This window comes from Haliotis cracherodii, unplaced genomic scaffold (assembly GCF_022045235.1).
Source record: "Haliotis cracherodii isolate W230 unplaced genomic scaffold, xgHalCrac1.p SCAF_5, whole genome shotgun sequence".
NCBI lineage: Eukaryota > Metazoa > Mollusca > Gastropoda > Lepetellida > Haliotidae > Haliotis > Haliotis cracherodii.
The window spans coordinates 67,594,767-67,610,185 of NW_027266308.1; the positions used below are offsets into that span (position 1 = coordinate 67,594,767).

The window sequence follows — 15,419 nt, forward strand, 5'->3', positions numbered from 1 at the left end:
CATGCACGTGTGTGTGTGGCTGTTTGTATTTGTCCGCACTGATGCCGATTTATTGCGCTAGCCTACTGTTATACCATACCGCAGTTTAACATGAATACACCACTCAGACACAGTATACTGACTCCGAGCCGACCAGTCCTTGTTTTAGCCCCTTAAAGCCGTGCGCCAGACAGGGTAACCATCTTTTAAAGTCTTTTGGTATGACGCGGCCGGGGGTCGAACCCCGGACCTTCCGCTCTCCGAGCGGGCGCTCTACCACTATAGAACATGGAGGCGGTCTTACGCTAAAGGAAAATCGGTGCATGTAAAGTAGGTTTCAGATTACCAACTTATATCCTGCTGAATAGAAAGTTCTGTCACTCAAGGATATGTCTTTTCCCTTTTATATGAACCTTGAATCCAACTGAAAGAGGACTGGCCTCTGATCAATTACTCTATCATTGAGTCACCTCGGATATTATATTATTGCGTTACGATGTAGTGTGTATTTAGTTAAAATCCATGGCTGAATTATAATATCATATTGTGACTGTGTTGGGATTCTGGGTGAAACGATGGAATACATGTCGTTGCCATAGCGATTCATTGCGTTCACACTATTGGTCACTGGCTGTATGCACCGGACAAGATCATACTCCCCTCCGATTGCTTCCTCAAGATCGCCACGTGAAGGAAAACGCACGACTCCGAGGTCATGGTCGAGGAAGCAAGACGGAGGCAAGGGGGGTACCGACATGGGGGGTACCGGCAAGGGGGCACCGGCAAGAGGGTACCCACAAGAGGGGTGCCGGCAAGAGGGTGCCGGCAAGAGGGTGCCCACAAGAGGGGTGCCGGCAAGAGGGGTGCCGGCAAGAGGGTACCGGCAAGGGGGCACCGGCAAGAGGGTACCCACAAGAGGGGTGCCGGCAAGAGGGGTGCCGGCAAGAGGGTGCCGGCAAGAGGGTACCGGCAAGGGGGTGCCGGCAAGAGGGTGCCGGCAAGAGGGTGCCGGCAAGGGGGGTACCGGCAAGGGGGTGCCGGCAAGAGGGTACCGGCAAGGGGGGTACCCACAAGAGGGGTGCCGGCAAGGGGGGTACCGACATGGGGGGTACCGGCAAGGGGGGTGCCGGCAAGGGGGGTACCGACATGGGGGTACCGGCAAGAGGGTGCCGGCAAGGGGGTACCCACAAGAGGGGGTACCGGCAAGAGGGCACCGGCAAGGGGGTACCCACAAGAGGGGTGCCGGCAAGAGGGTGCCGACATGGGGGTACCCACAAGAGGGGTGCCGGCAAGAGGGCACCGGCAAGGGGGTACCCACAAGAGGGGTGCCGGCAAGAGGGTGCCGACATGGGGGTACCCACAAGAGGGGTACCGGCAAGAGGGCACCGGCAAGGGGGTACCCACAAGAGGGGTGCCGGCAAGGGGGGTACCGACATGGGGGTACCCACAAGAGGGGTGCCGGCAAGAGGGCACCGGCAAGGGGGGTACCCACAAGAGGGGTACCGGCAAGAGGGTGCCGGCAAGGGGGTACCCACAAGAGGGGTACCGGCAAGGGGGTACCGACATGGGGGTACCCACAAGAGGGGTGCCGGCAAGAGGGCACCGGCAAGGGGGTACCCACAAGAGGGGTACCGGCAAGAGGGTGCCGGCAAGGGGGTACCCACAAGAGGGGTGCCGGCAAGAGGGTGCCGGCAAGAGGGTGCCCACAAGAGGGGTGCCGGCAAGAGGGGTGCCGGCAAGAGGGTACCGGCAAGGGGGCACCGGCAAGAGGGTACCCACAAGAGGGGTGCCGGCAAGAGGGGTGCCGGCAAGAGGGTGCCGGCAAGAGGGTGCCCACAAGAGGGGTGCCGGCAAGAGGGGTGCCGGCAAGAGGGTGCCGGCAAGAGGGTGCCGGCAAGAGGGTGCCGGCAAGGGGGGTACCGGCAAGGGGGTGCCGGCAAGAGGGTACCGAGAAGCGAAGCTAAGTCTAAATGCAAGAAATAGCAGAAAAAATAAGAAAACATCGATTTCATTATAGTGAAACAATACAGTGTGTCGCGGTATAAAAGGAGTGCGATCAAATCGTGCGAGAGAAAGAAACATGTGCAGCATAGACAAAACTAAGTCTTGACATCTAAAATTGAAATTATCTTAACACCTGCCCTGGTGGCTCAATGTGAAAACAGTGGGTTACAAAACTCAACACGATCTATGAGGCTGCAGATTCGATTCCGTCCTCCATAATGAAGAAGGTTTCTTTTCTTGTCTTATGATTTTAGAACAGTGGACGTTTGAAACACTAAGTCCCAATTCCATCTGCAACTCCAATCATCATGCGTTACTAGGAAACAGTAAAACGTTATACCAGGTCTTACTAGGAAACAGTAAAACTTCATGCCCGGGATGAGGTCGTACTAGGAAAAAGTAAAACCTCCTGAGAGGTTGTTACGAGATAGAAACATACCTACCTACAAAACAACGGGCAAAAGTGGCAGTAGGTTTATAAGACGGTGTAACTGACTGTTAACAACTCATGTAACCTACATCACACACTGGGGATTTTACAGACGTTTCAGTCATTTCTGCAGTTGAGTCATCGACAAGTTTATGAACTCCCAAATTAGAAAAGTAATTATACTTGAACAATGAGAAAAGAAATAAACATATCTCACTATTCTCAATATCGTTGGGTTTAATTCGGGGCCTTTCACTGTTCAATTCCATTATTGTAAGTTTCTGTCGCGTAATACATTCTTGAGACAACTACGTTTCGAGAATAAGGATCAATTAGGAGCGGTTTCCGAGGCAACCTTTCCAATAAAAGTAGCAATTGCATTAGGGTGTCCTACAGTGAGAGTAGTGACCCAAGGGGAGACTTGATTGGTCACCGCCGTCAGTCACTGTCGGTAGGATGAGATGTTGTGGTGAATTATATTAATTATTACATAACATGTTGATCTATTTGAGCAGTAGGGGCTGATATCTAATGATATGAGACTTTATAACCCTGACACTTGCACTGGAGCGGCGCACAGTGTCTAAAGGCTTACTAAAACTATATTTCCCTGTTAGAACCAGTTCGGCTACTGTTAATTCAACTATATTTCGCCGTTAGAACCAGTTCGGCTATTGTTAATAAAACAATATTTCCCGTTAGAACCAGCTCGACTTCTGTTAATACAACAATATTTCCCGTTAGAACCAGTTCGGCTACTGTTAATTCAACTATATTTCCCCGTAAGAACCAGTTCGGCTACTGTTAATTCAACTATATATCCCCGTAAGAACCAGTTCGGCTACTGTTAATTCAACTATATTTCACCGTTAGAACCAGTTCGGCTACTGCTAATTCAACTATATTTCCCCGTAAGAACCAGTTCGGCTACTGTTAATTCAACTATATTTCACCGTTAGAACCAGTTCGGCTACTGCTAATTCAACTATATTTCCCCGTAAGAACCAGTTCGGCTACTGTTAATTCAACTATGTTTCACCGTTAGAACCAGTTCGGCTACTGCCAATTCAACTATATTTCCCCGTTAGAACCAGTTCGGCTACTGTTAATTCAACTATATTTCCCCGTTAGAACCAGTTCGGCTACTGTTAATACAACTATACATCCCCGTTAGAACCAGTTCGGCTACTGTCGCCGCTGGGTGAATATATATTATTATCAATAACCTTTGCTATCACCACTGTATTTTTATATCTGAAACTGTTCACTGCCTACATATATTATATATTGCCATTACATATTGTACTGCCACTCTTCAAAATCTACCACCTTTATATTTCAGTGCCTTTGCATGTGTTTGTGACAGGAGGTACCGTTGAGGCAGGATACGCTCAACTTTTCGGGAACCTCTGGACTTTTAGATATGGTCGGAATCGTACAATTTGACTTAGCACGGAACTTTTAGCAGGGAATATGGAAGGGATTTGTAAGTTTTATTTAGTTGCTCACTGCGCTTTTATATGGATGTTGATCTACTGCTACAGTTTAACTCACCATGATTTAGATAATGTCGCTCTATTATTTGCCATTGTTACAAGCAAATAATGAAGCAAGCTCTCCTCGGCTGCTTTTTGTGAAAAATATTGAACGGTTATTAATATTGTGAATACACAAGTGATCTGAATGAAAATATAAAACTGATATTAATTGAAGTTAATATTGCCAATTTCCCGTTCTCATCGCCAAACGCTAGCTGATGGTGTGAAATTCAAATTTGAATTCTCTAAAGCACACGGGACGGAAATTGCTATAATTAATAGATTGATTTGCTTTGACATTCGCAGAAAACTCTTCGTTTGCTTCAGCGTTTAATCTCACCGGCATGCGTCTATCAGCCTCATCAGCACAGTCGGGAATGGCGGACACCGAAAGCAATGCGTCGTTGTCGACTGGACGTTCTGACTGTGGCAGTCTTCCCTCACGCCCGTTCCCCGCTGTTCGAGATTGAAACGCGATGTTGTTGAAGATCTGCTGTGATGAATCACTACAGCGGGCATATTAACTGCACCAGGGGTTCGCAGCAGGGTACAATGGTACACTGGTCAGCAAATCACTGCATCGGAATAATACAGCGCCTATACAGATCTGGTAACGTAGTCAGCCAGGAAATAGAGGGGCGCTTTACACAGAACCTTACCCATTAATTGTATTTCAGCGTCTCACTGTTGTCACCACTACTGGCAACGGGTATGGAATTTGATTATGATCTAAGGAAATTTTAAAGATTGAGGAAGTACTGTCTCTCATGTGTACGACCTATCAGTGACGGCTGAAGGGGCAAGGTAATAGTACCATCCAGGTCTGTAGAGGCATTCTGGAAGTCCAGCGAGCGAAGAGTTCACCACATTTTGTTGAGAGCAGTACGTGCGGAACAAGGTTCTGGTGACGGAAACATAGACTAACGCTAAGTCTCTGAAAGTATATACTTTTTGATATACTTTGTTACACAGTGGTTTTTCCTTGGTAATATGATCTCTGTTATATGTCTCAAGAAATACCATCCCAAGGCCCCTTAGACTAACATATAGTCTCTGAAATGAACATATCGTACAGAAAAAACAGTTGCTCAGTTATCTTAATAAAAATATAATAAAAAGAGAGTCCAGCGATTCTCGTCATTTTCCTGATACTGCAGTAATCTAGACTTGCCAAACATTATAGACTTGCATGGGCTGTAGTTGATATATTTGTAGCAGGGTCTGTAAGACAGACTAAAGGCCCCTCTGTATAAGGACCAGCACTGAGTCTGTTAATGGAATGTCATTTTGTACCTTGAAACTCCACAATCTCTGCTCAGATCCGAGCACATTCTGACCACTGGAGGATATAGTAGATAGAAACAAACAAGTACCTATTAATTGAAAAGGAGCCTCAGTGCGATGGGAGGTGCAGAACCTGGGGGAAATCTAGACTGGCTTTGTTTAGAGCTATAGCATTACAGTAAGGGCTGGGCTGAAGGGAAAATAATTTTATTCGGGGATTGTGAGAGAGAATAACGGACATAATTCATCCCGAGCAGTGGATATCATACTTTAGTTGGCAAGACAAACCTCTAGCCCTAGTCTGTTTCCCAGACCCTAGCGAGGAAGTAAAATTAAATCTAAATGAGACTCAATGATTTGGCAAATCTAGATTGCACAAGCTCTAGGAAATAGGCATTGTTTTGGGATCCATTTTGAGTTTGTTTTCTTTTTTGTAGATTTAATTTTTTAATAAGATCAGTTTAGATGAGACCGTAAACGTTAGTCTACTCTCGTCTGTAAATACCACTAACCCGCATCAGCAACCGTTATTTATAACGATGACGAGCTAACCACTTCTCTTTACACTAATGATTTATTATAAGTCGTGTGAACAGCTGAAAGGGACGGTAGGGTAGCCCTGTGGGTAAAGCGTTGATTTGTCGCGCCCGAGACCCGGGTTCGATTCCCACCATGGTTGCATTGCCTGAAACCAATTTCTGATGTATCCCTCTATGGCATGGCTGGAATATTGCTGAACACGGCATCAGTCCCTACTTACTCACTCACTCACTCACTCACTCTGGGAGAACATGCTGGACAGGAGAGTTGACAGATGACTTGTCGATAACATGTCGATAACTTGCAGGCAGAAGGAAGGGGGTGTATGCGTGCGTCCGCTAGTCTAACCAGAAACAATTCAGAAGATTCGTGTCATCAGGTCTTGTATCCAGACGGTACATGAACGTTCAGTTAAACCTATCGCACCATGAAACAATGACATTTTAAACCCTCAACATTATTAGTTTTGTTACATGCAGTTAAATGTTGCGTAAATTTAAGCTTGAAATGACATCAAGGAAGTATGTTAATAACGTTATGAAAATAATGTTACGTCTTAAAATATGACTTGTCGCATCACTATCGCGTTAGCTGTATGTTTGAGTGTATGGTGAACTGTTTGACATTACATTTATGCCTTTTTGTGCAGAACATCTCACGATCCAAAGTCTCTAAAATGTAATTTGAGTCACAAACACACCTTGAGCTATGACACACATGTCGTATTGCATTGTGAATCTCTCTTGTGACAAGGAAACAGTTTCTTTTCAATACTTATTGATGTTTGCTGTGAGTACGATGGTAAACTTCGAAATGCAAGATGAAGATGGCATTCATTCTTACTCGACGGTAATACTTGTATATTACAAACCACACCTAGATTGTTATTTGTAGCTCACTGAACTGTATTTACACCTGTTCTATATACATATAGCACTACAGGACGGTTGCCAATTTCTATATATATATATATATTGTTATTTGTAGCTCACTGAAATGTATTTACACCTGTTCTATATACATATAGGACTACAGGACGATTGCCAATTTCTATATATATATATATATATATTGTTATTTGTAGCTCACTGAAATGTATTTACACCTGTTCTATATACATATAGGACTACAGGACGATTGCCAATTTCTATATATATATATATATATATATATTGTTATTTGTAGCTCACTGAAATGTATTTACACCTGTTCTATATATATATAGGACTACAGGACGATTGCCAATTTCCCTCCTTCCTCTCTCTCTCTCTCTCTCTCTCTATATATATATATATATATATGACGACAGGACGAGTGCCAATTTCTAATGCTGTGCTTGTTCACAACAGGTGCTTGTTGTCCACCATGGAGGAGTCCCAAGTGTTTCTGGTGCCCCTTTCTTAAAGGTTTATGGTCTCTGGGGAACAAATAGATCCTTGGGCAATCTGTAACGAAGCTGTGTCAGTGAGAGTGAGTGTGTTTGCGTGTGAGTGAGTGATTATGTGTGAGTGAGTGATTATGTGTGTGTGTGTGTGTGTGTGTGTGTGTGTGTGTGTGTGTGTGTGTGTGTGAATATGTTTCAACTTGTTATAATACGCATGTAATCTTCGGACTGAAATCTGGTCGAAATCAACTGTATGCAGTGACCTGTGGTAATATGTATAACATGCACGGGATCAATGCTTATTTCAAAGTTAACAGTTGTTCCCTTTGATTCTTGATCCTTTTCAAATCCAAAGATAGAGCGTTCGGGCAAAACAACAAATTAAAACTATTTTTTTAATTCTTATTGTTGCTTTTTCTTCCGGTCAATAAAAGAAGTCGCACCATGACCAAAATTGCAACACTCAATATTGTCACAGCTTATACGTTAACCGCCATGCCACTTTAATGAGACGTGTTTACCTGTTCCTAGCCTTTGCTAGAGCTGTACTGGAACCGTGAAACCTAATATTGCATGCACAGCGGATCACCGTTCATTAAATGGCTTAGCCACTGAATACAGACGAGCACCATCTGCCATCTGCCATAGACTTGTCACCAGTTGTTTGTGTAATTCATACTGATATCTGTCATCTTCTGTCCAGATCTCTTGCTGTTGATGTGTACGTGGATGCAAGGAGGGCACTGATACGAATAGACTAAAACTTAGTCTCCGAAAATATATAATTTCGATAGAAACAAATGTCTCCTTTTAAATTTAAAAGGAGTCCTGGGGAGTCGGGAGATTCTGAACCTGAAGAAAGTTTATACCTGCTTCATTAAGAGCTGTAGCATTGCAGAGAGGGCTGGATGGAAGGGAAATAATAGGGTTCAGGGACTGTGAGACTATGGCACTGTTGGCGTATGAGAGTCCCGAGGAACGGGTTCCTCATATAGTGTACACTCGTCCGCCATAAATATAAAAAAAACTCGTGTCGGCCGTCAAATTGCTCTTCATAGGACAATACAATTATGCGAGGCAGTGTGTTTTTGTCTAGGAGGCTGGAGTGAAAATCTAATAATTAGTTTATTATTGTGGACACAGAGAGTAATCAGTCATTTGGTAACACTCCAAAATGGGATCACCATTTTGCGTGGCCTGGCATACCACACCACTATAACAGGGCAGCTATAAAGTTGGCTTAATGATACCACGGTGCGAGTGACGGCGGCTACATCAGCATCTACACCCACCCACAGCACCGATGGTAGCTTTATGCTGGACAAGACCGAGCAGGTCAATGTGGATCCTTGTCATTAGTCTCTTGGAGGCTGGGCGAGTGTCTACAAGTGTCTGCATACGGACTGCTCAAGGGCGGCTGCGCATTCCGACACAGTAACCCGTTACATTTGGAGTAATTACTGCGAGGATATTAGCGTTGTGCAGACCGCGGTATTAATACAGGTCCCTCGTGAATATATCCAACCAACGTCTCATCCAGCCGGCGTACAGAACGGGTCGCCATAATCGAGAAGGGCGGATCGCTAATCTGGTCATTCTGTCAACGACGTGGTCTGTCACAACTGCCACAGATTGATCGCAGATTTCTCTCATCAGCAGCTAATTACTTAGTCTGCCTGCCTGTTTTTACACCATCATTAGATCTAACCGCCCAGACTGGAACGCCGTAATTTAGATTGTATGTACATCGGCCATTTTGAAAATATCAGAATTGTAGGACTGTCAGTGACATATTCTTTTATATCAGTGACGTCACTTCAGGGGACAGGGTTATTTTAGTGGCCTAAGGCGTGATATAGTCCCTGTGAAGAGTCCCATAACTGTGCCAATATCCGCTGATAATATCCAAGATATTAATGATCTGGTTAATGATCATTTGCATGAATGTGATAAACGCCTATAACCTCGGTCATTTTCGACTTCCTTTAAAAAAGGTTTTCCTTCCAAACTAAATTAGACACGCCGTGAAATAACTAAATAGTGTTCAAAGCGGCGTTAAATCAAGCTTAGTTCACTCACTCACTCACTCACTTTATCATGAAACTGTTTGAATTATATTCTGAAATTTAACCATACAATATACAAAACATTTCACAATAAAAGATAAAGTCGAAACTAAACAACATGACCCCGTGTTTTCACAATGCCTTGTTTCCGTTTTTAGCTTCGAGATAAATCGATGTGTCAAAAGCGACATTATTTTCCACACGTACAGAAAAAAACCCCAAGCATTATAAGATAATTAAGCCTTTGTTTTTTGTTACTTGCCCATGTCGTGTAAGAAAAGCCAGATTACAAAAAAAGTATTTTAACCCTAGAGTTGCGGCGTCTCATGACCATTAACCAGAGGGTACGACGTAACATGATGAGCTGTATACCAGAACAGATTCTTCAAGTCCTCTGACGTGTTCCAGGACTGACGCTTGTCAAGAGCAATTAGGCGCCAGAGCAAGAGTGCAATTGGGTACATATCGCCTGATTTCAAGGAAATGTCCCTCTTGTTGTCAATCTGTTAACGATTATTGCGCTCCGTGTTCAAGAGACGTTAATTCAGCGTCCAGCAACCACCACAACATCGGCTCTAGTAATCCTACAATCAACTTAAACACACAATTACGTTTTACATCACGCTCATTAAGGTTATCAATAAATCAAGAAGATTGTTCCCCAAAGAACCCCAGAGATCAAATTCATATTCACTATAAACCCTCTACACAATATCCCCGTCGTTACTCAGCTAAAGTCGTCCGAAACTTTGCCGGGAACGCAAGGATTTGAGTTTCAAAGCCATCTTGTATGATGTTTCATTTCGAAGCGAGTCGTAATTGAAATGTTCCTAAATTCTATTAATCTCTGGTGTTGTCAGTTCATTTGTTGACCCAGCCGTCCGCTGAACGAGTTCCGTGTTCAAGCGGTTGGCAGGACTCTCCAGCTGCATCCAGCTACAATAAGGCACCATAAGCCTTATATTCACCATCCTAATTTCTCTACTGTCACTGAAGCGTCGATGACGTCACTTTCAGCGGTCAATACCATTAAAGGGGAAATAGCAGCAGGACTCGGAACCGCCATTGGTTCAGCATCAAAGAATCCGTCGATCCCATCTTTCTCGCCCACAGCACGTTTGCCCACGTCGTTTTTTATGTCAATGTTCTTCTAAAATATCTGAGATTCGCATATGCTTTCACGTGGCCGGTCGATAACTGGTTTTTACACACAGGTTCGCCGCTTCTCGAAGACGCAAACACTTATTGTATAAAGCACGGCAAGTACGACAGTATCCCACATGGGTGAAAAACCATAAAATTGCCAGGACGTGTGCCTCACTGCCAAGGCTGAGGACATTACGTATGAAACAAATAAAAAAATCTGTTCGATCTCTTAATCAAACGGTCATAAATTCTCGGCGTAAACGCTTTACTACAAAACCTGGATACTCGCTCTGATTACCAGATCAATAAATCCCACGATCGGCGCCAAGGACGTAAGGGAGGTAACTGCCATCGGAATGAATGTATGTCAGAGAATTGGTAGAAATCGATAATTCCGGGTCCATCGAGTCACGTGACCCTGGTACTGCTATTCTAACCGCGTATTTACATGGAAAGGACTGACCTGTAGAAGTGATCAAAACATCTCCCATAACTGACCGTCAAAACACAGGGTAAGTGCAGCTTTTTTCTCAACTACATATTTCTGCTGATATATCCTGTGACTGAAGCCTGTCGAGTGGAGTTTTAACTGCCGTCCTCATTCAAGTCTCTCATATTTATAGGAGTTGATGTTGTATTCGAGAATGGTCAGTGATGAGCTCTTATGGAGTTCAAGACGATGATGGAGATGTTTCTAAGTTCAATTTCTATTTTTCAGCCAGATTTTTTTAAGGTAAGTAAATAACATGTGAAGGACAGAACTGTGTTTGTGTATACTCTTCATTACGTCTTCTGCATTCCTTTACTATCAAGTAATGTCCATTCCCACTAACCTTGGATGACATACCCAAGGGAGCTAACCTATGAATGTATTGATCCCTGGACATTTCAACGTGTTTGGTCAAGCATGCGGGCGAGTACTTAATGCTGACTAATTCGGCTTCATGTGATGTGCGCTTGCTTATAACCTGGAAGTGAGACTGTCTCACGATGTATTGACGGAAGGCTTCCATTCACTCCCCCTTCCCCCCCTCCCCCATAGAACTGCGTAGGTTGCCTAGCCCGGACATTCCGTTGTAGTCCCTCCGCTCTACAGGTTGTAAGGACGTGCTCTCAATTTCCTGGCATTGTGGTTAAGGGATGCTTCGTTTGTTTTATTGCTTTGGCTTCTCGTGTAGAGCGCGCGGTGTTATAAATGACGGAAATGGTTTCTCCAAGAGTCCATGGAGCGATGTGATTCCAGGGGAGGAGAAAATTGGTTTTGGTGACGATGGTAGAGCAATTCCTTGCTCAGCTTGTACTGTGATCAATTGATGTTCCCATAGTTGTCTTTGGAGTTGTGATATAAATGCCACTCTAGACGCTTCATTACAGGAATTGGGCCATTTACCCTCTTTAATTGAAAGTGATGCAAAATGAGCGGAATTGGCGATGTATCATTGTGTCATGAAGCCGACACACGTCTTTGTCCGATTATTGAGTTTTTAGTAACATTTGTAAACAATGACTAGTGTTGGTCGTGATGGCTATATTCTGTCAGTCGAGAAAGACACAGGAGAAATAGCCCCAATGTGATTATCCTAGCCATTGTCTGGTGCGGGGGCTTCTCTATTGCTTATAGCACCCCTAAGGCAGTGTTGAAAATGACGGGCAGCCATTGTTAAGCTACAACTGTATGTCCGCGAACGCTATGATCGTTCTGGATATGTCCGTCTGTGCTACGATCGTTTTGATATGTCAGTCTATGCTACGATCGTTTTGGATATGTCCTTCTATGCTACGATCGTTTGGATATGTCCGTCTATGCTACGATAGCTTTGGATATGTCCGTCTATGCTACGATCGTTCTGGATATATCATTCTATGCTACGATCGTTTTGGATAAGTCCGTCTATGCTACGATCGTTCTGGATATATCATTCTATGCTACGATCGTTTTGGATAAGTCCGTCTTTGCTACGATCGCTCTAGTCGCTCTTGGCTTAAATAATGCCGATGCGAAGTTAAATTTTAACTCACTCACTCACTCACTTTGGCACTGCTGGAGTACTAGCAATGGCACCGACGGCGTTTCATGGTTGTGTTTCCATCCCCTTGATGTTATACATCAGAGCAATATCTCGTTGGACTCCGGTTGGAAACTTGCTAATACCACCAGCTGTTGTTACTGAGGTGGAGTCGAAATACTTACCCATAAATCTCCATACTGTGATATTGTAGTGGTGTGTCTCAGTGTGTCTGCACCGCGACTGTTCGGTGTAGCACAAACATGATAAACTGCCCTGAAAATGGAAGTGTAGGCTTGAAAATTGGAATGTGTCCAAAACACAACTGTGATAACCGTATCAAATACATCACCGTCGACTACCCAGTCCTTGTTTGTTTCACTTTAGTCACCATCACACGTGGGTATTCTTTCTTTTGACCGGCAGTGTAGTTGAGGCATTGTCAAAAAAGGGCAGCCTGCTGGCACGAAATCTTGGACTGTCGCCATGTTGTGCTCGTGCATGTCACTATCCAAGCTCCTCACAGCGATATCCTGTTCGTGGGACTCTCTATACTCTCGCTGCCACCAGACAAAGCTACCCACTATGATAGGTGGCTACAGCCATGGCGACTGACCGTTGTGTTTACAAACAAGTGACGACTACCGTGACGCGGAATACTCTTACCCCTGCCAAATTACTTTCTTTGTCAATTTGACTCTCTGTTTCATTACAACTATCCGGTAATTAGTATAGTATGGATGTAAAGGGGAAGTTGGTTGATTTTCCGTTTGTCTGCAATCTCGAACCATTCTACTTAAACAAACAAAAAGGTAAATTCATCTAGGGAATATGGTCAGTCGTATACCTTTTCAAAATTCACTATGATGGCATTCCCAAAGACATTGCCAAAATATAAACGTTACTACATTTGGGGTTAGAGGGCAAATTTCAAGATTCTTGCATGGCCGCGCTCACACTGGTGGCAGCGATGTTACCGAGAGTGTAACGAAGGTGTCACGCGCTGGGGAGGAGCTTGGTCACTATCGCTAGTACTCGGTTATAATCGTCATTGTCCGTGGCATTCAAAAGAAGGCAGGACTTATTTCTTTTCCTGACTCGCGTCCATATTCATGGCAGCAGTGGCTCCGCATCTTACAATGCTGTTCTTGTCTTATAGGCTAGGTCCCTGTTCCTCGCACACTGCGTCAGTCCACAGAGGCCGTCCATGGGGTTCCATAGGTAACTAGTGTTTACTTTTGCCGGAATACATTTAGTACATTGTATGTATTTAAATTCATCGTGAAAGATGGACACTTTGTCTCAGCATTGTATTCCAAATTGAGGGCGCTTCCTTGACACTTTGATCCCACTAAACAGCTGGCCATTACGTTTGAGACATGTGTTGTGAAAATATTTCTCGGCTAAATATTTTTATATTTTTTTATAATAGTTTATCTTGAAGGATTGACCGAACATAGTCTTGTTTCTAACAAAGAGCCACCCCGGTCCTTCCCCTCGAATGGCACATGATTGTTCGCTTAATGTGAATATTATTTTTGCAATATTTCAAATAATAAATAAATAATATGTAATTTTATATTTAACTATTTAATTCCAGTAATAACATGACATGGCCAGAAGTGAAACATCTTAATTAAAAGTGAAGTTCATCCTCTACTGCTTGAAGAATACCTAACAAGTAGAATTCAAATAAACGTCTATGTTGGAGCCCCATATTTCAGTCAGTGTCCCTTGTGTGAATTCAGTCAACGGTACCAAACTTCTCTGTTTTAAAGTCATTTAAAGTATAAGTCAAAGTTTGTTAAAAGAAATCACAACAATTGTGTTTTCAATAAGTTGAACAAATAAAAAACGGTACTGCCACTAATTACTAAATCTATAGCCATAATGAGTTCTTAACGTTCTTAACTTCAAGATGCAATCAACCCACGTTAAACATATGACAGTCTGCATCCGTAAACATCAACACACTGATGCAGAAGTGAGATCCACCTTAAAAGGACAATTCTTTATTAGTAAATTAATAAACTATATGACAAAAGTATTTTAAAAATAAACCTTTTATTATAGCAGAAACGTCTGACAAAGCAGATGATATGCCAAGCATCGGAAAACAGCTGTTAATCTCTCGCTCGTTAGTGGTGGGCCTCGCCAGTCAGTACAGCCAACAAACGCACACAGCCTCATCAGGGGACCTGCAGTGCCTACAATAATGTTCCTTTCTCATGCAACAAATTCATAATGTCATCAATCTAATTGCAAACTACCAACTCTTCCAATTTTCCATATCGCCTTGTGTTCGTGACTCGTTCTATCGTCCAATCAGCAAACGCCTCTTCCTGCATTTGAATCTCGGATATAATAAAGGCGGCCATTACGCCGATCTTCGATTCCTGTTTGCAATACAAAGTTACTGTTAGGTTTAACTCTGTGGTGTTGTGTGGAGTCCTTAACAAGAGTCCACTTGACTTTCAAAACGATTCCAACTCTCAGTGGGTCGGTGGCTATCTGTACATATTAAGAATCAGCAATTTTCACAAGTTTCCACCGACGCAGGATCCACTCTTTTTGTACCACCCCTGTGTAGAACCGGGTTAGGTGAGGTGAGGTGAAATTGGGTTTAATGTCGCGTCCAAGATTATTGCACTTATATAGCGACGTGCATGCGCGTGTATGTGTGTGTGTGTGTGTGGCTGCTTGTACTAGTCCGGACTGATGCCGATTTATAGTGCTAGTTCACTGAGATACCATGCCGCAGTTTAACATGAATACCCCACTCAGACACAGTATACTGACTCCGAGCCGACCAGTCCTTGTTTTAGCCCCTTAATGCCGAGCGCCAGACAGGGTAACAACAAGTACCATCTTTTAATGTCTTTTTGTATGACGCGGCCGGGGATCGAACCCCGAACCTTCCGCTCTCCGGGCGGACGCTCTACCACTAGACCACGGCGGTATAGAACCGAATTAGAATTGGTTCCCGGCAACAAGTGCTGGTCGTAAGAGGTACCCAGTTGGATCGAGTAGTTGATAACTTGG

General features: G+C 43.8%; 2 protein-coding genes across 2 annotated transcripts in view; both read left to right on the forward strand.

The window, feature by feature from the left end:
• Positions 1-694: 694 nt before the first annotated feature.
• On the forward strand, positions 695-4,421 carry LOC139443855 (spidroin-1-like). The gene is made up of 2 exons (XM_071224753.1): positions 695-1,943; positions 4,258-4,421. The coding sequence occupies exons 1-2, from the start codon at positions 695-697 to the stop codon at positions 4,419-4,421; spliced, it is 1,413 nt and encodes a 470-aa protein (XP_071080854.1).
• Positions 4,422-10,779: 6,358 nt separating this feature from the next.
• Positions 10,780-15,419, forward strand: part of LOC139442803 (interferon-induced protein 44-like) — a 60,901-nt gene continuing 56,261 nt past the window's right edge. The window contains exon 1 of the mRNA XM_071223694.1: positions 10,780-10,883. The gene's annotated coding sequence lies outside the window, so the exon portion shown is untranslated. The remainder of the gene's footprint in view (positions 10,884-15,419) is intronic.

Coding starts and splice junctions, on each gene's coding strand:
- LOC139443855 (XM_071224753.1), top strand. CDS start 695: ATGGTCGAGGAAGCAAGACGGAGGCAAGGGGGGTACCGACATGGGGGG. Junction 1,944..4,257: donor GTACCGAGAAGCGAAGCTAA/GTCTAAATGCAA, acceptor TGACATTCGCAG/AAAACTCTTCGTTTGCTTCA.